Source organism: Ascidiella aspersa, chromosome 5, assembly GCF_963924565.1.
Source record: "Ascidiella aspersa chromosome 5, kaAscAspe10.2, whole genome shotgun sequence".
Classification (NCBI taxonomy): domain Eukaryota; kingdom Metazoa; phylum Chordata; class Ascidiacea; order Phlebobranchia; family Ascidiidae; genus Ascidiella; species Ascidiella aspersa.
The window spans coordinates 26,154,272-26,176,236 of NC_139451.1; the positions used below are offsets into that span (position 1 = coordinate 26,154,272).

General features: G+C 33.5%; 2 protein-coding genes across 2 annotated transcripts; one reads left to right on the forward strand and one right to left on the reverse strand.

Moving 5' to 3' along the window:
• Positions 1-5,092: 5,092 nt before the first annotated feature.
• On the forward strand, positions 5,093-14,959 carry LOC146145653 (ceramide synthase 6-like). The gene is made up of 8 exons (XM_083389650.1): positions 5,093-5,287; positions 5,927-6,057; positions 7,365-7,470; positions 9,480-9,684; positions 10,623-10,751; positions 11,482-11,588; positions 12,550-12,709; positions 13,336-14,959. Exons 1-8 carry the CDS (start codon positions 5,112-5,114, stop codon positions 13,465-13,467), a joined length of 1,146 nt encoding a protein of 381 aa, XP_083245776.1. The 5' UTR covers positions 5,093-5,111; the 3' UTR covers positions 13,468-14,959.
• A 90-nt stretch (positions 14,960-15,049) lies between these two features.
• LOC146145654 (melanotransferrin-like) lies at positions 15,050-20,906 on the reverse strand. Its single transcript, XM_083389649.1, has 9 exons — positions 20,751-20,906; positions 20,001-20,175; positions 19,511-19,741; positions 19,030-19,167; positions 18,632-18,806; positions 17,895-18,000; positions 17,345-17,512; positions 16,402-16,533; positions 15,050-15,896 (listed from the first exon to the last, which is right to left on the reverse strand). The coding sequence occupies exons 1-9, from the start codon at positions 20,856-20,858 to the stop codon at positions 15,786-15,788; spliced, it is 1,344 nt and encodes a 447-aa protein (XP_083245775.1). The 5' UTR covers positions 20,859-20,906; the 3' UTR covers positions 15,050-15,785.
• Between the last annotated feature and the right edge of the window lie 1,059 nt (positions 20,907-21,965).

The window sequence follows — 21,965 nt, forward strand, 5'->3', positions numbered from 1 at the left end:
AGTTTTAGTTGCGGACTTTTGCATCAAGAAACCAACAATAGTCCTAAATCGACAAATACTTCCGCTTTAAATCCTGGCCGAAAGCTCCAAGTTTAAGCTGCGAAAAATCCAGCCTAAAACGTAACGTCGGCCTCGAACAAAAACAGCACAACGTTAGCAACGAACTGGCTGATCCTTGGTTACAATAGACGCCATTATCACCAGTCGATATATCAATTGTCACGTCATAACTAAACAAGCACCTGCGCGTATGTTTTGTGAGCGGGCTATTATTGTGGTTTTATTGTATCTGGAATCGCGACCTTATTCAAAAAGTCCTCGTCCTTTACCAAGCAAACATACCGAAGTGTGTATGGGGCACTCGTATGATAAAACTTACGGCTGACGATGGCGAACACTATAGATAACATCTCGATTTTTGAAGCATATTGTCTTATTGTTGAGATCCAACCCATTTATTTACTTTGGTCAAATCGTGAGGGAATTAAATTCTATCGAGTGTTTTCATAAAATGTCCGTGTGTGCGTCAATAGCGACAACCAGAGCTTCACAGAAACATTTTACCATGATATTTAAAACTAATAAAAGAAGCAAACTATATAGTTTAATTAAAAAAAAACAATAAGTAAAATTTGGGTTATTACGCAAACTTGAACGATATAATTAATTTTGCTTTCTCAGGGAAATTTTGCCTTTTCAGGAATAGCACACAACAATCCCTTTAACCAAAAATAGCGGAATTATGTATAAATTTAAAGGCAGCGACATAATAAAACCGAATATGTAGTAATCTATCGCTAAATAAGACCTAAAACCGTCGGAAGAATTAAACCTTTGGAATAGGTTCTAAACTTGTCTAAATAGAATTTAAATCCCTAAATAACATTTGTCACAGTAGGAAGAGTGTGTTTGACGTTGAAGAAGATACGCGTGTGTTTTTGTTTCGTTTTAAGTCTTATTCTAAAGGTTTCGTAGGCATTTAAGGTCTTAGTTCGATCGAAACCGTATTCCGACTGGGATAGTCCTATTTTGCTCTAATGCCGAATGTGTTTCTTTATGGTGCTATCCACTTCATGGTGCTTTCGTTATTATTGCTGAAGCCCTTTTACAGTGTTGTAATGACTCAAGTCATTGAACTGACTTAAGTAGTTTGACCATAATGACCTGACTTGACTTAAGTCTTTTGGACAAATGACTTGCGTTGAACTTGAAAAAAGGGCTCAAGTCATTCAAAATGACCTGCTTACAACACTGCCCTTTGTAGGGTAGCAGCTTTACATGAAAAAAACAAAACGCGCAATGCTATACCCGAGGTAATAGGCGGCGAAAATCGATTCGTATTGTTGTTTGTTTAACGCGCTCGTTAACTTTGAAAATAAGGCGCCAGTCAAATTGTTTACAGGTGGCATTTAAAGCGAATTAAAAATCTGTCTGTCTCGTCAAATTAAAATTAAGGTCGAGCAAGGGCGGGGCGCTGAACTGTAGTACAAAGGTGGACCTGCCACCAAGAACTACTACTTATAGGGAGCAAAGTTCGCTGTGTTTTCCTATTTGTTCGCATAGGTTTGCGTGAGAAGTGTAACCTTTGTCGCAGGTAGGTTTTGCAGGTCACTGGTAGTTTAATGTTTTTTGACATGCAGCTATTTCAATAAATATGCTGTTTCTACAAGACATAGTAGGCTATACTAAAAATGACTCATTCCCTGATGAAGGCTTTCTGAATAGTTAGCCGAAACGTTGGATAAACAAATATATACCAGAAGAACTTATTTTTAGCTATTTCAATGAACAACACAAAACGCTGCGCTAAAGCCTGCTTTTGTATAAACGCACTAAATAAATTGCCTTTAAATTTAGGCTACAAAATAATCTCGGCCTACGTAATGATTAGTCGGTATAGTTTTTTGAGCCCAGTGGTTCCCAATTGGGGATTCATAGAGGTATTTTGGGTGTTCCATGTGCTTTGCACCCGCAAAATCAATGGTGATTGATTGTAAATATAAATTATTACCCACAAGCATTGCTTTATAATGCTGTTGCTACCACGCATAGTATACGAAACAAACTATGCTTATATCGTCGGCCTTATCACTTTTAATTTTGTTCGTTGGTTATCGCGTTTTTATTTCTTTTTTTGTGTGGTGTTGTTTCAAGCGTTGCATAGTTTGCAAGACACGATAAATTTAGTGCAATTCCAAGACCATTTGAGCTACAGGTAGTCGTGGGATTCAGCCGGTTCGCACCGGTTCTATGAAGAACCGTCTCGCGAAATTTAATGAGAACAGCGAACCGGTTATTAAAAATAATCAGATCGAACGTTTCTACTTATACTTAATTTTATTTCGCTTTGTAGTGTCTATAAACTCGTTGTGAGGATTTTATTTGACTGTGAGATTATCCTCTTAACCTTTTACATTATCTATTTAAAATTGAATGGTTTTCTTTCAACATTTGTTCGGCTGTATTTAGCCTACATTGCTACGTTTGGCGCGTTGAGTCTTTCAAAATGCAATTTTTAGTCATATAGCTGTTAGGTCATTTGTGCATTAAAATACTGCCTATAACTCTTACGATTTTAATAAATGACATGTGATCGAACAATGTGCAAATTTTTGTTTTAAATGCGTCACTTTAAAACCTCGTTTTGTTGTTTCACCTTTAAAAATTGCAGACTCGCTTTCCCTGCAGTTTAACATTTGTTTGGGGCCATAGCTTTTACCTTTAAAAGTGTACGCGATACTGAAAAGGATGGGAAGTACTGATTTAGCCTAGTTTGTTGATGAATTTTGCAAAGTCGTTTCGCCAAATAACGCAGTAAATTTTTGGTCTTGTTTAGGAATTTAGCCTGTTGTTTAGTGGTTTTCACAAAGAAGTAAAGGCATGTAATAGATATTCTATAGAGGGCTTTAACAAATAAATATTAGGAGTTTTGTTCGTTAAAAAGTTGGTGAAATATAAAAAAAATCTTGCTAACTTTAAGATTGTTGCATGTCTGTCAGGCGTGAGCACCGTATTGCGCAAAAGTTCTCGATTATGTTGTTTAGTGATAAAAACTTTTGTCTTATTTTCCCTAAACATGTTAGCTAATGATTGGCCTTCTGGTTTAAGTATTTTTGCCTCATTGTTTTTCTAACTTTAAGTTAAGTTGTCTTATAATAACGCAATACTATTCCTAATAAAGTGTAAGCGAAAACTAAGAAGCTATAGCTTGCGGCTGCCATCAACCGTTAAAAATTCAAGATTGATTTACCTGGCATTTCGCGTTGTTTAAAATGTCTGATTATGGCAAGTAATGGGGGCTTTCTTGACGGAATATAATGCATTTCTGTTTTTGTGACTGTAAAAACAGCGTTTTCTTCAAGGCTACATATCGAAGATAGAACGATCGACACAAGAAAAGTCATGCCCAATTGACGACAGTTGTGCAACGTTGAAAGTAAAGCTTGCAGTCGGTGAACTTTGACCAAGCAAGTAGTGTTCCGTCAGCGAAATCTACAAAACAAAAGTGTTCTCCTGAAAGTTGTTTTGGTCGGCTAGACAAAAACAAATGTGCTCAGTTTGTGAAAACGCAAGGCAAGGCATGTGTCATCTGTTGTTGGTTTAATTTCCTCCATTAATTAACCAAGGCGTTTGCGTGGGGGATGTTATTGTTGATCTAATTTTTTTTAATTAACCAAGTAACGTTAAAGTTAACCCCATTTGGTAAATCCGGAACTGCAAAGCCGCCAAACGCCATGTCATGGTGCAATTTTCCTCATTTTCGCTAAGCGGCGATTCGGTCAAGAGAATTTAGGGGGAGAAAAATGTCCGGAATGAAAAGATCAGCCCTCGTTATTCAGCGGCCCGTGACGACTCGGCTTTTTTCCAGACAGGCAGACAAGATAGCACACTAGTTGTAAACAAATGGCAGAATTGAAAGCTGACGATGGCTTAGTGTCAGCGACGTTGTAAAATCGGGCCTTGCCTCGTTTACTGTATTTGTTTAGTCGGCGCATTCTGTACTTTGTCCAGATTACGTAATGCTGTTTGTTCGGGTTGCGTGCGCGATTTGCGAGTGCAGTTAAAATCGCAAGATGTTTGCCGGCCAATCAGTGTCGTCATAACGTGGCGTGATAGTTGTGTGTTGCTTGCTGCACAGTTATTATGATGTAACTTTTGGTATCATGTTAAAATAAGCACACACTGTTAAACATCCTGCATATTACGTTGTAAGGACTATAAATCTAAAAACTGTAATATATAATATAAAACTTTGCAAGATTTAAAATTTAGCTGGAAACTACTTAGGTTGGGGTTATAGTCTTATATAGTATTTGCCCTTCAAGCCAGCGTCGGCTGAAATGGTTTGATAGAAGTATCATTAAAATTGATTTTCTGAAAATTGTATTTTAGTCACCCAGATGTTACCCGCCTGAAAAGAATGGCAGATCTTGTGGGTTGCTGGCTGCAGCACCGAAAAAATTGGGGTGACCGGGTGCAGCTAAGGTCAAAAGTGTACCCCGCTAATGTAACAGAAATTAGGAGGTTTAATCTGTTGACAAAAAATCGCGTGTAAGCTTTCGATACTTTCCATAGTGGAGTATGTAAACTTTGTAATATATTAGTCTTTAAAGATCTCGCTAGTGTATGGCTAAAAAATTGGGATGAACGAGTGCAACAAAAGTGCAACTCATGTTCTGTTCGTATTTTACACTTGTGCATAAAACCCGATTGCCAACAGACATACCTTTAAATTAGCCCTGCACACAAAAGGTCTTGGCACACAGCATTCGTCGGGTGGATACCAAGATAATTGAATGCATTTTTAGCACAGTTTGCAATCTCATGGGTAAAGACAAGCTATAGTCTTATGCGAGCACTTGGTGTGCATGGGTTTGCCTTGTACTGATTGATTTTCGTACTGTTCAATAAACGTATTGCCCTAGAACGTAAAGTCCTTCCTTATCCTTTGCAGCTACTTTGGGTATTGCCTCCTGATCTAGTCTGCGACAAGCACCCACAAAATACTCTTTATTTATTTGTTTGGTGATGCTTTAAACTTTTGACACCGACTAAGGAAATAAACAGTAACCTTTTGAATTTTTTTAGGAGTTGATAGCATTTGTAGTGCTATGTCTGGCACAGGTTTTTCACAGTGGTTTTGGAATGAGAGATTTTGGCTGCCACATAATACGACCTGGGCTGACCTACGCAATACAGAAGATGTGACCTTCCCCCAAGCCACGGACATGCTCTATGTCATTCCATATTCCCTTGTTTTGTATGTGGTCAGAATTGTAATTGAAAGGTAATTAAAATTATTTTTTATCACAATAAATAAATATATACCAACGCTGTGGTATTACATATTTAGAAGATATTCATTTTTCTTTAAGCTATAATATAATATTCTTTATACTGCTTGGAAGACTGCCCAAAACTATCTACTAGTTATGGGCATTTAGAACATACATTAGCTAAATATGATTGGAAATACAGGAAATGAGGTATGATTGGAATACACTGCCTAGACTCTTAGTCTCAAATTAAGTAAAGTAATTCCTATACTACATGTCGGTTTAACAATCCTCAATTTACCACTCATAAACTTGCACAAACTAACTGGGACTAGCCACTTTTAACTGGGGCTGTCAGTTAAAATATGGAATAAATGTTTCAATTGATTTCTTCTCTTCAAACTATTTTTCATGGCCTCATAGCTTGGCAACCTAAATGCATTGATAGACCTAAGACTTTCTTTTAAGTTATCCTAACCTTCACAATTATATATACTCTTCATGTCATTTATTATCATGTAAATAGCATTTATACCAATAATAATTTAGGGGTAAGGGGGTGTAGCTTTTTTAATACTTCAATACAAGTTTTCTACCCTTCTATTTTGTTTGCTATTCTATGTTAATAACTTTTTTTCCATCTTTTCTAGACTAATTGCAAAACCAATCGGAAGAAAGTTGAACATATCCGATACTCCCAATCGGGCTCCTTCACCTAATATTGTGTTGGAAAAGGTCTTTCAAACCATTACGAAAAAACCTGAGGGTGTCCGACTACAAGGTACATTGTTTTTAAACTTACACCTGATGTTTTAATCTGTACATCATCCCTGTATAATATATTTTTATAAACAATTTTAAAAAGTTGTTCCTTCGCCAATCGCATGGCATGCTTTGATACCCTAACCAACTTCAACTACTCAAGTTCTCTTTATTGACTGCAAGTCAATGGTTCTTAAGCTTCAATGGCTTACGGCACCCCTCAAAAATATATATTTTTGGCACCCCAACTGAAATTTGCGAGTATTTTACTAAAATGTCACTATAAATGGAACTGGAACAACACAATCAACTTAAAACATGTAGGAAAATGTAATTTATTATAATGGTCTCTAATCGTACACAAATAGTTGTATCAAGAATCTACCAATCATGCAAAAATCATATTCTTTAAAATTCTCATATACCTACCATACAGAGTTGCGATTTTGCACTGCCACTTCACCAATGCAAGTGCATTTTGCCCTGAGCAAGTTTTTAGCACTTACTCGCCCGTCTGACAAGCATCTATAGCTTACTTGTTGTTTGTAGACATATATACTGGCCTCAATTTGCGAAAAATTATGCTAAATGCCGCCGAATAAAAGCAAAATATTGTGTGATCGCAATACGCATTTCCAAAACTACAGAATTTAAAAAAAATCCTATCACACGTGGTACAAAGTCCTATGTGTTTAATAGCCTGTTAAGTAGTCTAAGTTGACTATAGGAGAACTATTTAAACCGAAATTGTAAGACAGGTCAGTGCCAACAGTTTTGGCGAGTGTTATTTTGTCTGGGGAATTATTAGACAATTGTCCAAATTTTAATTTAGTTATCCCTGCAATATGTGGATATATAATTACAAAAATGACAATAAATTATACTAGGCATTTTTTTCAATATACATATAGCACATGCTTCTTCTAACTCAGGGGTTCTTAAACTTTTTTACCGCGGACGCCTAAAATTTTGTTTTGGTTCTTGTGCACCACAGTCCACAGTGGGCAAGACGTTTCAAAAGATACGCTCTAAAATATCGTCACAATACAAATTGAGTTCGTAAATTTGCTGATTCCGGCCAAAAAATGTAAAAGTAAAAAAGCATTCAGTGCAAAACCGTTTTATTTTTAGTTAAACTGTTTTCTTAAAAATTTGATTATATACTTCTTAAATATATACTAATATTTGAATTAAGGCTTTTATGGACCCCCTAAAACTAGTTCACAGACCCCCAAAGGGGTCCATGGACCCCAGTTTAAGAACCCCTGCTCTAACTATTCACATTGGTAAATCTGTAGACCAGTACTGTTTACACTGTTTTTGCAGGTTTGTGCAAACAACTAGACTGGAGTGAAAGGCAGGTACAAAGATGGTTTCGCAGAAAGCGCGAAATCAACAGACCATCAAAACTCGTCAAGTTCTCGGAAACTGTGTAAGTTGCAGACTATCACAATTTTATTTAAACATTTTTATCAAACAAAACTCACTGAATATCCGTTTTTTGTAAAAATGTAAAAAATAGAAGATTTTTTCAGCTAAAGGTGTATTGTATCGTTATTAGGTTGTAGATAGTAGTTATGCAATGAATAATATGCTGTAGATAGTAGTTATGCAATGAATAATATGCTGCCAAGTAGTAGTACCACTGTTGATTGGGTTTGATTGACACACACCTTTCCATGCTTTAGCCCATGCAAAACCTCAACTAATCCCCATGTGAATTTAAAATTTAACTCTTTATTTACGAATAACATGATTTAATAAAAGTAGGCCAATCCTGTTAGTGCATTGCAGAAGTGCATATGCATCGAGTTTAACATAGTTTTTTACAACCTGCTCTATGGCAGACTAAAATAGTCATTGGTGGTTGGTTAACAATCAGTTTGCAAAAAAAGAATAAAATTAGGATAAAAATACTCTTTAAAAAAAATATATTTTGCTAAATTTGTGTTAAAAAAACAACAGATTTTGCAAAATGTTTATTTTATTTTATATTAGAATTAAAATTCCTCTATGTGATTTGAAAGGTAGACCCATCAGCTTAATTAGAATGAAAAATTACACTTCTATTGCAAAAAAACAAAAGTTAGCTATAAAATCGTTTTTTACCTCACTTGACTATATTCTATCTAGTGTATTGTTTGTATTTAAGATGTGATGGACTCGCAAATTTTTTGTTGCAATAATTAAGCTTTCGTCCAGTTTCATTTATTTGTCACATTTCTGTTATTTATCATTAGTGATCAATTGTTCATACAATTGTCCTAATTAATTCCAACAAAGGAAGGAAGCACATGGGGCTAATTGACTTGGCTGCATTTTGTGTAACATGACCCTCTTTTAAAAAATATATTGTTGTCAATCGTCATTATTTTGTTTGTATTGATATTTGGATGAAGCCTCTTAATTATTAATACAATACTTATTATAAGGGCTTCAGTCGGTAAGATAGACCAACTAATGTTTAGGTTAATCAATATAACAATTTGTGTATAAATTTCAAAGCCAAAAAGGTTGAGTAAATCGACAGCATCTTGATTAAGACGTTTCAATACGAACTTGTATCATCTTCAGTTAGTGTGACTGAAAAGCAAAGTTTATTATTAAGCTACATTACAGATCCGTGCATAGTTACCCATACCCAATTTGTGTATAAATGTATGAATTAGGCAATTTAAAAAAATATTTTAACTAGCTAAACAAACAGTGTTATCTAGAAACAATTATTTGGAGATTGAAACCTTGAAGATATTACCAGGAACCTGATTGTTTTTAAATCAGTGTGTACTTGTCTTTAAATTAACCACTTATACTTTACAACTGGCACACAAAGTGATATGATACCTCAATTATTTATTAATTGTATGGTATACTAGCACAGACCTAGGTAAACTACGGCCCGTGCACTCATTTTCCATGAAACTTTTTTTGGAAAAATGGGCATTTACATTTTTCTTGGTTTTTGGATGTTTTTCTGAATAAATTACACTTGTAATAAGGCATTCTTACCTATTCCTACTCTTACAAGCTTGTCGTAAAAAATAATATTTACAACCTTTTTGAGGAATCACGCTTTGTATAATGTGCGTTTCAAAACCCTTTTTTGACCCCCCTCCTCCAAGGACCTTTTTAAATTCTCAAAAACCTCCTATCAAAAATAATTTCTCACCCCGAATATAGAAGAGATGTGCTTGTGCACCACCATTTTTCATAAAAGAATAAGGACACTGGACAGTTATAAATGACATTTTATGTTTTTTCAGTATTTTTCCAAAGCAATTACTGTTACTTTTTATTACTTTTCTAAAATATGTTTTTTTATCAGATTTAAATAGACAATTGTGGGTTAAAAAATATTTGAAACCTATAGGTACTATTTTTAGGCAAGTTTTGGCTTTTTAGGCAATGATTAATTGATAAATATTTTTTTCTATTTTGCAGATGGCGGTTTGTGTTTTACATATTTGTATTTACCTGTGGGTGCATCACAATGTCCGACACCAAATGTCCGTGGCTAACTGAACATTGCTGGTACGGTTATCCTGACAAGCAACATTTGACTCCACTCAAATATTGGTACTTTCAACTGGAACTGTCCTTTTACACATCCTGCATCGTGTCACAGTTTTCCGACGTCAAAAGAAAGGTCAGATTAACAAAGTTCGAATTTTTATCTTTTATTTGTTCATGGGTGAAGAAACTTTTTTTATACCGTGGGTCATGAATCAGTCATTTAACAATAAAAAAAAACACTCATGTTGGTCAAAAATTAAAAGACATGGTATTATTTATGCCTAACTTGCATCTACATCTTTTCTACTAAAATATCCTTGACTGGTAGTCTATAAAATTTATAAAGTTTTTTAAGGATTTCATTAATTTAATTTAATTTAACCATTGGTGTTAACATTTGGTTATAACTTAAATATTTTGAATATAGATATCATTATTTTTGAAAAGCCAGATGGGTTTTTTAAAAACTGTAGTTTTTTATGTTATGGGCCACAAAGTGACGGTTAGTGGTTCGCCATCCCTACAATTTAGTTATACAGTGTTGTAATCCAATGTTAGCAAGGCAAATCTATAAAGACATGCTGTGTTGAGATTCAATCCTTAAACAGTCTAACACCGTTGACCTATGAACGGGCCTATGCATGTTCACTTGTAAAGCTAATTAATAATCGATAGCAATGTTTTCGAATTCATCCGGTCATGGGTTGAACTCTCCACAGGTTAGTTTCTAGTAGCCCTGCCTCGTTTACACGGAAATTCCTAAAGCAGTCTGCTCATTGTATTAGGCACATGAATTCATGTAGTGTTTTACTGGTATATATACCTATGTGTTAGTCTGGAAAATATGAGGACACATTAACATATGTGTGTTTATTTTTAATACAAGCCAGTTTTTAATTTTTCAATTTAGTTTAATAAAAAAAAATTTATAGAAACTTTCAGTCTGTGTTTTAGTAAACTTTATACATTATTATTAGATTTATTTATATAGTTTCCAAATCATCACATATTATCTGATTATTGACCAAGACTGTCTGACCACACTAACTATAGAATGCTGTCTATTTTTAGGACTTTTGGCCAATGTGTCTCCATCATTTTGCCACCATCTGCCTAATATCCGGATCTTATGTAATAAACATGCTTAATATAGGAATGCTTATCATGGCCCTTCATGACCTTTCCGATGTATTTTTAGAGGTAAGTACTATCAATTATACATCGGTTGATTTGGTTCACTGAATAAAATTTCCAGGTTTGGCTGTTTAATTAAAATATTTCGGTTTAGCTCATAGATATCCTTTTAAATATCGCCATATATGTTAATTGTATGTCTTTCTTAGTAAAGAAAACAGACTATTATTGTAATTTTGTCTATGTTTCTCAACCCTAATACAACAACCACACACACAGCATGGGAAATACAGTTTCTCTGAAATATATAATAGCTCCATTAGGCTATAAGCCGCTAAGCTCTTTTAATGCCGAAATTGGAAACCCATTTGAAACAGAATCCTTTAGGTTGTAGAGAAACAAGATGGAAGATAAAATACATTATTTATTAGCCTATAAACCAACTGAGTGAGATATAGCATCAACTCTTTATGAGGATAGTTATTACTTATATATATATATATATATATATTACATACACATATAGTATATATTACACATATAGTATATATCTGTGAAAATAACAAGTGTTATTTTCTTGTGCTATGTTAAAAATGATTGAAAAGTTATTTGAAATGTTCAAAATGATACCTACTTCTGTATGGGCTTTGATATTCTTATTACATCTTTCTACAACCTCCCACCATTATGCTCCAAAAATTAACTGTTGTTTTTTATGCCTTGTCATTTTGTAAAGTCACTTAAATAAAACTGCTATTGTATACAGTGTTTAACCAAAACGCATTTCTTTTTTTAGGGTTCGAAGTTGATGAAATACAGCAAGTATGAGGCACTAGGGTCGCTGGGATTGGCCTTGTTTGGCTTGTCCTTTTCAATTGTGCGGCTCATTTATTTTCCGTTCTGGTAGGTTTTTTTGACATAGGCAAATATATGTATTTTTGACTTATTTTTGTTACTCCCTTATGTTTCCATTAAAACAGATAAACCAAAAATGGAAACAACAGGTCCCCTAAAACCGTTTTTTCTGATGCTTTATAAATGTCCAAGCCTAAGTAGTTAGTCAAATAATCACTTCCTAATAATTATATGTAAAGTTGGTGATGACTATGCTAATGTAGTAAATTATCGCCAGGTGTAATTATATTGTCCACCAATGAAAATCGATTAAAATTATAATGCTAAGTTTTCTATGTAAAGTAGTAGGAGGAAGTCTACAAGGCTTCGACGAAGCTCTAGTGTTATTTCCTTGTTCTAACAGATTTGCTAAAAGTCAATTCTGTATGCCAATAGGCAATTATACAGACTACACACCGGTCCTTCATATATATAACGGAAATGAGAGGTGTTTTTGTATTTTAGAACTTGTAACAGCTTCCTTTGGTAATGCCTCTAAGGTTGGTCACAAATTTACATATAATCCAGTCCTGTGCTTATCAATGGTGCTACCAATAAATCAGGCATGTCTGTAAATTCAACTTGGCCTGTTTAGTATTGGAAATTTTGTTTTTTTAAGTTCACTGTGGTATATCACAAGTTGGGGGTTTGATTGTGGCAACCTGGTTCTTATATAGAATCCATTTCTTTTTTCTATGATAACCTAATTTCTTTCATTTTAATTTATATATTTAATTTAATTTAAAATCCTACACAAGTGCTATTAAAACAATGTTTTCATATCAGCAATTCACAAACTGGGGTCCCCACACAACAGTTTGTTTTAAAAGTTTCTAAACATGGTGGAAAAAATATTTTTTTACGGCTGTGGCAGGCTGAATAAAGTTTGAGAACTATTGTTATATGTCATAAATGGTCTATTTTTCATGTTAAACTTTATACTGAATCCTTGTGTTTCTTCACGTTTCAGGGTTCTCTATTCCGTTTGGTTTGAATGTTGGAAAATTGTTGGTCCGTTTCCCTCATGGTACTTTTTCAGCATGTGTCTCACTGTTCTACAAATGCTTCATATATACTGGTTTTCTTTTATTGTCAAAGGCTTCATAAGGCTGTTTAAGTCGGGCGGACAGGTCGGTATTAGTATTTTTTTCAATCGCTTTTTATTTAATCTATCCGCAATTGCTCGTAGGAAGTAGGAATGTCTGATGATATCTAATGGAAACCGATATGCGATGCTGTAGAAGTATCTATACTACAAAATAGGGTGGTAATAGTACCTATCTGATATCAAATTAATATTAAATTTTCAGTCATAATTTGCCATGCAACACAGTAAATTTACCTTTTGAAAGTAAATTTATCAAAAATAGATTTAACTTAACTGGAGCTAACTCCCCCGCAAATACCCGTAACCCAGAAAAAACACCTTTTTTCAATTTCACATATTCCATAGTCTTGACCTCATTTGATATATGATAAAATTACAAGATTGTCTAAAATATCAGGCATGGGAATAAAAAGTCAACATCCCTAATATGGAGTATGCTTTAAATGTACAACGAGATTTGTAAGACATGCAAATAAAAACCACAGTACTTTGTGCACAAGCTATTGTTACATATTTAGGAACACAATATCTGTTTTTTTTTAGTAATTTCAATAAAAATATTAGAGCCATGATATTCAATAAAATCTAAATTTTGCAGTTTCAGCAATACCCCCCAGTTTTCTGATTTTTGACAAGCTTTTTTAATAGGTTGATGATGCTAGAAGTGAAAGTGAACTTTCTGATTCTGATGATGAAAGAAAGAATACTCGTAAAATCGAGGGCCACGGCGATGCCCCTACCAATGGAGTTTCTCTTCGTAAACAAACCGTAGCCAAATAATGACGCCACTGTATTTTTTTACCTGCATGCATGCTAACCGAAAATCCACCACAGAAAATTCACTTTTCGGAATGTTTCTGAGACTTTTATTGCCACAATGCAAACCATGTGTGATGTAGTTGATTACCTTCTGCCTAATATTAACCAGGAACAGCTTCAATTTTTGTTCATCGAGTTGAATTGGATCTTCATAATATTACCTATTATATGTTACATTAGATTTGTAAATTTATTTAATAGAGGAATGGGTTTTTGAATCTTAATTTGTCTCAGGCTAAGCAATTGACACAATAAAATAAATATTTTATTTTTTTTAATTGGTATGTTGACTCATTAACCGAATTTATTTCAACATGGTCATCAAATCTGCTGTAGGCCTGTTATAACATGTGCTTTAAATAATAAATTGAAAAAAGTGAAGTTGGTTAATTCCATGACACAGTGGTGTTGATAATCATTTAACTGCCATTCTTATGCCAACCAATAAAATATGCTATTAATTAAACAAACAGTCAGTGATGTTTCCTAATTATATTTTAAGTTAAAAAATCCTATTGCGGCCAATTAAAAAGTGATGCTTTTATTGATTTTAGTTTGTATTAAAAAAAAATATTTTTTTTATGTTGTATTGCTTAATAGTTTTGCATTCCAACTTTTATTATGTTGCAAACTTTGTTAAATTCAGCTTTCTTGTTTAAAACTTAACATTCAACATAGATTTGGATAGTGCCTTTTTTAGTTTTAGTTCTTTTAAGCATTGGCCAAAACTTATGGCTATCATAAGAAAACAATAAAAATAGCTCTTTTAAATTGAAGTTTAACTTCTATCTCGTTGTATTAGTATTGTAACAGTATTAAAATGTTTCAAATGCAACGTGTTGAAATATGGTGGTGGTTTTCAAACATATAAGTTACGTTTTTGAAAATAACTACCTACCTTTCACTCTTTACATATGTAACAAATGCTATTGTTTGGAACTCACTTGGAGATGCCATTTAAAAGTAGACAATTAATCTACAAATTATTTAGACCCTCAAATAATCCCAGTGCTTAAGAATGCTACAAAAACCCTAACAAGGCACTTTCTTAGTTATTTGAACTGTGGTGCAACTGGTGCATACATAACTGTATATATTAATCGTCACTATTAGGTACTTGAGTTTAACTTACTGATTTTGGTTCGTGATTTAAGTATACTAACTCTCAACATGTTGTGTCTATTTTTTAACAAACATGTTGAAATGACTCTAAAGAACTCTCTTTTTAAACGAAGATCTTACAATTTGTGTTTGACCAAAACAAAAAAATTGGCTTAACTTTTTCCAGACTGCATCTAAGTCTTCCATCTTGTTTTACAGCGTGTGCTCATTGGTTTAAGTAGTTTAATTTTTAGTTTTGTGCTAACGATTTAGATTTGTTTTTGTGTTATGTTACTGAGTGTAGATATGTTGTTTTATTATTGCCAATATTAAACAAACACATATGTTTCAACTTTTGGAATTTTTGCATAAATGCAGAGTTAGACCGGGTTGTCACAGTTTAAATAATAAATTTAGCTGCTAAAATATCAATGTTATTATATTCTGTGGTTTGAATTGCATCCTGAATTACTGTATTAATTCATCCATTTATTTTGTGACTTTAACTGAACAACAGGAATTTCAAAAAATACATTTCACAATACGATGTAAGCACCACAATGTGTAAGACAGCGCATAAACTTGCATAAATCGAAAAACAAGTATAAAAATATAAATCTTATTTGTGTTTAAAAGTCCAAACACATGCAACAAAGTTTTTTTTCAGTTTTTGTGTAGATGTTGCAATATACATCAATATTTGCAATAAATGCTGCAATATGAAAAGCACACAGAAAGACATGGCATGAAATATATGAAAGAATAAGAAAATACTAGTTGTTTTATAAAATAACATACACAATTTCTTTGCATTTAAAACCTAAACATATTGACTTTATTAAATTATGGAAAATAGGCAAGTGTACATGGGTTCTGAAAAATAGGTCGATTTTAACAGAGAAAATGTGCAAACATTGAAGTACAAAAACTTGTGCCAGTTACAGCTGGTCCATGCATTTTTCAAGTAAAAACAAAAAACACAATATTGGTGGAGAATTATTTGTGCAAATAAAACACATATTTACAATGGTTTATGGGCTATAATTTCAACAAATAAAGTTGTGAGTGTTCTGCTGTCTTTGGGTTTTCCCTGCTCATATTAAAACTAAAATATCAGCAAGGTTGTTTTACCAATTAAGCTAGTAAATAAAAGTCTTATTTTTGGCGTTTTTCAAGTTTTATGGCACAGTGCTGGCAAACTGTGGCAAATGACAAGTCCCTGGTATGTGGTATACTTTGGTGCAGTTAACAGAATGTAGTAAGTTTGTGTAGCTGTCCCCCAGGTAGGCCTATAATATAAAAAGGTTTGGTATTATTATATATGAAATGAGGAAAACAATGTAGTTCAAATTGATCAGGATCGTAGTGCAAGCAACGCAAGAAAAACAACTAGCCTGCGATGTGGCTTGAACTCACGACCTCCAGGCCCGACGCAGGCTCAGAAGGGAGCAAGTTGTTGGTTGCGACTTGCTTCCTTCTAAGCCTTTGCAGTTTACTTGGAAGAGTGCCAGGCCTGGTATGACCGGAGGTTGTGAGTTCATCCTGTGTATAGGGGTGCCTTTATCGTCGGCCAGAAGGGCTTGATCACAGAACATATACATTGTGCATATACATGTTTCAGTAGTTGGAATTGTTTACCATTTATTAAATAGGTAAGATGAAAACTAATTTTAATATAATGACATATTTAAAATGGCAATAGGGAAAGTCTAAGGGCGTTTCTTAAAATCATACAGTATATGGAGTTTGGTTTGAAAACTAAATCGAACATAGCATGAAAAAAATATTATCTACCTCTGCAGAACAGTTTCCCCACAAGGGAATGAGTTGTGAGGTGGAATCCTGAAAGAGCTGATTTGGCTTTTTGAGGCTTTCAAACATGTTAAAGGAGTCTTTGGTTGTCTTTGAGTGGGAACCAAAGTACAGCTAAATAAACAAAACAAACGCGTTTTACAAAATGTGCTAATATATATACAGTCAAACCGTTGAGATGTTTATAAGACTGATATGTTCACTTGCATTTATAATAGTGATAAAAACATAAAAATCAAATTTTTAAGATTAAAATATTTTTATTCCCTGTTATGTAAATTCTACTTCCACTTAATGATTTTATATTTATATCAATAAGCTTGGAAATACTATGACCAATTAATCACATTTCAATGCCTCAAAGTACGACTACATAGTAACAAAAAAATGTATTTTGACGGTAAACTAGTGATGTGGGACTATGGGTACTTTATATTTTATTCCAGAGATTGACACCACTTCCATGGTGAAATAAGTCAATAAGTTGACTCTAAAACTATGCTAACCCAATCTTTCAATATTTTTGTATATTTTAAATTTTCGAGTCCAATATTTTGGGTAGGCGAAAATTCTTATGTCACTTCTATATCAGTACAACACAGTCTTTAAACCAGTGGTTCTCAACCTAAGTGGCTTTTCGCTGTCACTATGTAGCACCACCTGGTTTCACTACAAACCTTTTTGCTCAAACTGAGTTATGTATACCTAAGTAAATTAAAAACATGTAACCGCATGAATTTAAATCATAGGAGGTAAAATGAGCATAAAAATTACGCAAGCTGCAATAATATTCCACCTGCATTATTTTTCCTAAACTCTGCGTGAAGGTTTAAAGGTGTACCCCAGTGTAACATGCATAACTGGTTGAGAACCACTTAATCCTACATTTGTTTTTTTCATTCAGTTTCAGAACGTAGTGTCTGACCTGTGTAACATACAACAACTCGATGACATCGGTTGGTATGTCAACGTCATTCCCAGAGCGAATCTTTTTTGACACGACCAGTGACCTTGTTGGCATCCAGCCAAGGTTACAAGTCTTGTACTCATCCAGACCGGCCCTTGATCCATCAGGACAAAGAAGAACATAATCCTGTGCGCAAAAAAATTGATTAGATTTAATTGCTTGTTTAGGATATTAGGTTTACGCAAATGGTTTTACGCTTAGAAATCCCCATGTGTATTAAATTAAAAATTTCCAATGTCAAATCATTCAGGTTTGACTGAAACTGGTTTAGAATTACGAAGTATCTATTTTAACAAAAAGTAACCTTTTTTAAATTAAAATTTTAGAAAACAATATAAAAAGGAACGTTAGTGCAAAACAGAATCATTTTTCAGTTTGCATTTTAAGATTTGAGAGTTCAGTCATTGAAAGGCATAAATGCAATATACTGGGTTAATATTAAACTTATTGCATAAGCTCTTGATACAGTTTGTTATGGCAAAGTTGTTTTACCAGTGAAGTTACTTACACTTTGATTAAACACATTATCCCAGGATGGAGGGTTGTCTTTAATTTCTTTTAGGGATCCGTGGCTTGTAAAGGCAATAGCTTCATCACCTGATTCAACTAAACACCTGAAATTAGTTTACTATTTATATCTTTGTCATTTCTAAAAAAACAAGTTGATAGCGTGTCAACTAATGGCAGATATACTAAGTACCAGCCATGTAGTCCCTTGTCTTAAAAATATATAACAAGTCAATTTGCAACTTTAATCCAAGTCATGTTATTGATAAAATAATAAACCATTAAACTAATAAAATTATCTGATGGCGAGCATTAAACTAAAAGATAGCAAAACCAACATACATTTTAAGCAAATTGTTTTATGGGCAAAAATTGAAATAAATTACTCAATTATGAAAAAACAGTTTAATGAAAACATTTAATAAACCCAAGTGTACTGATTAAATGATTTTAGTCCAATTTAAGTCCTTTTTTCTCAAATAACCTATGTCAAGTCAAGTCATTTAAAAACATAAATATACACACAATTTTCTGAAATTTAATTATTGCTGTTTTGGTAAAATTTCTGATAGTCATTATGGCTAGGTAGTTTGGAAATTTATTACTAACTAACATGTTTCTAAAGATATTTAATATGATAGGTTGCTGTAAAACGCACATTTGCATATGAGGTGTGAGATACATTGTTTTCACGGCCTTAACATTGAATGTGCAACATGTATGACAAGTTTTACTTACCTTAAAGCTCCCATATATCCACAAAAGTTATCAGTTGTACACTCCTTAGCACAAGTTGAGCCTTTGCATCCCCCACAAAGAATGTAGGCTTGAGAATCTGGCACACAGGCATTTTGAAACATGTTGGCAATCTTCTGGGTGGCATCGCATGTTTTTGCTGTGTATACTCTATCGGCTAAAAATAAAAAAAAAAATTTAAATTTGGTCTAAATTTAAACCACCAAAATGAATATTATAATGAAAACAATTATAGAAAGTGTAAAAACACCTTTAATTACCAATTATTTTGAAAATAGCCACTTATAAGTCATACTATTATCGAAATTATCCACATTTAAAAATTGTGTTACCCAAATCAAGATACGCTACTCTATTAAATTTAACACTCTTGAGCTCACTAAAGTTTCCAAGCAGGCCTTTAAAGAGGTTCCAGTTTCCAACACAGGCTTTTTTGTTTTTAAAACTCGCTTTGCTCAAGATAGATGTGTTGTCTTTATTGTCAGCAATGGCTATTAGATATTCTCCAAGGCCATATTCTGCAACACATACAAGATATAAAAGGGTGGCTCACATATATAAAATTGTAGCAAAATTAAGTTTATTTTTTGAAATTTTATTGAAAACAACCCCTTTACTAAATCCACTGTAAAATATTGGATGAACTAAAAGCTGGCATTGATACCAAGAGTATACTTTTAATATCAACTGTGGATTCCACCAATAAAAAATAAAGGGTCCAGAATCCTAATTCACAGTTATAGGCATAGTAGAGCGGTTTAACTATGTTATGGTAAAGATACCATCACTCAAAAAAGTTATGTACATTGAGGTGCAGCTCCAAACCCTGAAGTTTATTTCTTTAGATTTAATTTAAATTACCTAGTGTTGCCTCTGCCATAAGGGGCTTCAGCTTATCTCTGTTTGCGAAAAGCAACTCATTGTCAATTGTAAAAACATCAGCTGCGTCGGTGTCAATCATTTTTACACACTCTTCTGCCGACGCAGACAATTTACAGTCAACTTTGGGCTCAAAATCCCAATAAAGAAAGTGATTTGACATGTTCCGACACTTTTGTACCTCTTCATCTCCAATGCAACACCAAACAATGCCTAAAAACAAAGTAGCACTTAAATTTAAATTCACTTTTATGTATATACGCAAACCACTTTGGGACAATAAGCAAAGTCAATATATACTCGATGTACACAGCATTATTTTGCATTTGTAAATGGAGCTCAAGCAAAAACTTTCAACAAATAAGAGGATTTTTTTTAACCTTTTAAAATAACATTTAAACAATTTGAAATGACATAACCTGTAAGCAAATGTATATACATTGTTATAAACATTTGTTTTACACTATCTTACTTCTTGGACCCTGATGAGCCAAAATGGCAATTACAATCATAGAAAGAAATAAAACAGTTGTCAAAACTGCCCATCCCAGATAGCAGTTGCTTTTTCTGTCCGATTTGTAAATGATTTCAGGCCCTGAAGGAAATGATGTGGGTATGTCGGTAGATGGCCCGGATTCAACAGTTCCCTTCATATAAACATTATGTTTAGTGTAAGTTAAGTCCAATAATGGACAAGTTTCTTTGAGAAATTTAGGATCAAATGATGTGGTTAATTAGATGCGAAATGCCTAAAGAATCAAAATTCTGCTTGTAAAAAAAACTGAAGGAAAAACTTTTTTGCCAATCATTCTGTTGTGGTTTACAAATTCTATTTTTGTTTTTATTTATAAACATGAAATACACAGCATACCAAATTTAGGGACATCTTTAAAAGAAAACAAACTGGAGGTAATTAAATAAAGCCAAATAAATCTAGCAATTTAGCGACGGGAGATATTCAGCACAAAAGTTACACATTAAAAATATTCTTATGACAATTATGTGTTTCTAAATAACATTTATATTTTTTAAAGGGTAAAAAAATCAGACAACCCTCTATGTTTAACCAAAGGGAAGTACGCAGCTCGACATTCTTTGCGTAATATCTCCAGAAGTAAACAAGATATCGATCACAAATTTTTACACATTACTCAAAGCAGCCTAAGTTAGCCAGCAATCAGACTTTTTTATCCGGCAAAATATAATTTTTAAAATCATTTACCATTTCTTTCATTTCAACTTCTGCTTCTTCTGCTAATTCCTCGTGCATCGCAAGTGTCTGTTCATCTTCCCGTTCATTTTTAGTGCGCTTGTAACGAATCGTAGACATTATGGCAAGTTAAAAAAGTATAATTTTATCTGCAATTAAGGGACACAATTTGTATGGGTGTTGTACAGGGTTAAGAAATCTACAGATACAAGGCTAAATTACTTTTCAAAGGATTTCCATTAAGTCGTTTGTATAATAAATAAAATCCACATTAAGTAATTTTTGAAAATAGCAACTCTAAGCCAAATCATTTGCCTTCAAATGAAATGTTAAATTCTGAAATTGTTGAACTCTTCAAATTCTGAGTACTAATTTGTTTCTAAATAACAAAACGAATATGTAGCAAGTCAACTGTTTTACAAGCCAAGATTAGGGTAACTAACCACATTTTAACGAAAAGTATTTTCTCGAACCAAGTCTTAAACAGAAACTCAACTGGCTAAAAAGTTAAAATTTTAAACCTGACTCTCACTGGCTGTGCTCTAACGGTACACAACTTTAATTACAGGTACGATCATTTAGAAAGTTTAACACATTTTAAACGCAAGGGTAAACGTCCGTTTCTTTGGGAGAAAAGTCTTTTTTGTCTTCAGGTATAACTTATTGTTTTTCACTTTTTTATTACGCTTGGCTTGTTGTTGTTATCAACAGAACGCTGACGAATGGCTGCATTATAATTAGCACTTTATGATTAGAAATTTCGCGAAATACCAAAATTGATAATAAAGGATCTTTGCTCGATGTTTATCTGGCTAGTAAGCCACACAATATTTGAAAAATAAACCAATATTGAAAAATAAGCATTTCGTCTGACCAACGAAGCTAGTGTAGTGGAGATTTTATTATTTGTTGCAATTATTGAAATTCAGTTTTAATTTTAAAACCAAATTTTATGACGTAACCAGTGGTGGGATTCAGCCGGTTCGCACCGGTTCTATAGAACCGTCTCGCAGAATTTTATAAGATCAGCGAACCGGTTAGCATTACTGGTTACTGTCAATGGATTTTTGCATCTTATTCCATAGATTGATTTTTGAGATCCAGGTAGCTCACGTGTAAGGCCAAGGTCACACGTAACAGTTATAGGCCTACATTGTGTTAATTTTATTAGTGCAACTGATAGCAGTGATGCATGGGATTCAGTCGGTTCTCAGTTCGCAACATTCG

Excerpts from the sequence above, each read along its gene's own strand:
- LOC146145653 (XM_083389650.1), top strand. The coding sequence starts at position 5,112 with ATGTCTGGCACAGGTTTTTCACAGTGGTTTTGGAATGAGAGATTTTGG. Across the intron at positions 9,685-10,622 it reads TTTCCGACGTCAAAAGAAAG|GACTTTTGGCCAATGTGTCT; the intron begins GTCAGATTAACA and ends GTCTATTTTTAG. Across the intron at positions 12,710-13,335 it reads TGTTTAAGTCGGGCGGACAG|GTTGATGATGCTAGAAGTGA; the intron begins GTCGGTATTAGT and ends CTTTTTTAATAG.
- LOC146145654 (XM_083389649.1), bottom strand. The coding sequence starts at position 20,858 with ATGTCTACGATTCGTTACAAGCGCACTAAAAATGAACGGGAAGATGAA. Across the intron at positions 19,742-20,000 it reads GGCTCATCAGGGTCCAAGAA|GCATTGTTTGGTGTTGCATT; the intron begins GTAAGATAGTGT and ends CTTTGTTTTTAG. Across the intron at positions 18,807-19,029 it reads AGGCCTGCTTGGAAACTTTA|CCGATAGAGTATACACAGCA; the intron begins GTGAGCTCAAGA and ends TTTTATTTTTAG.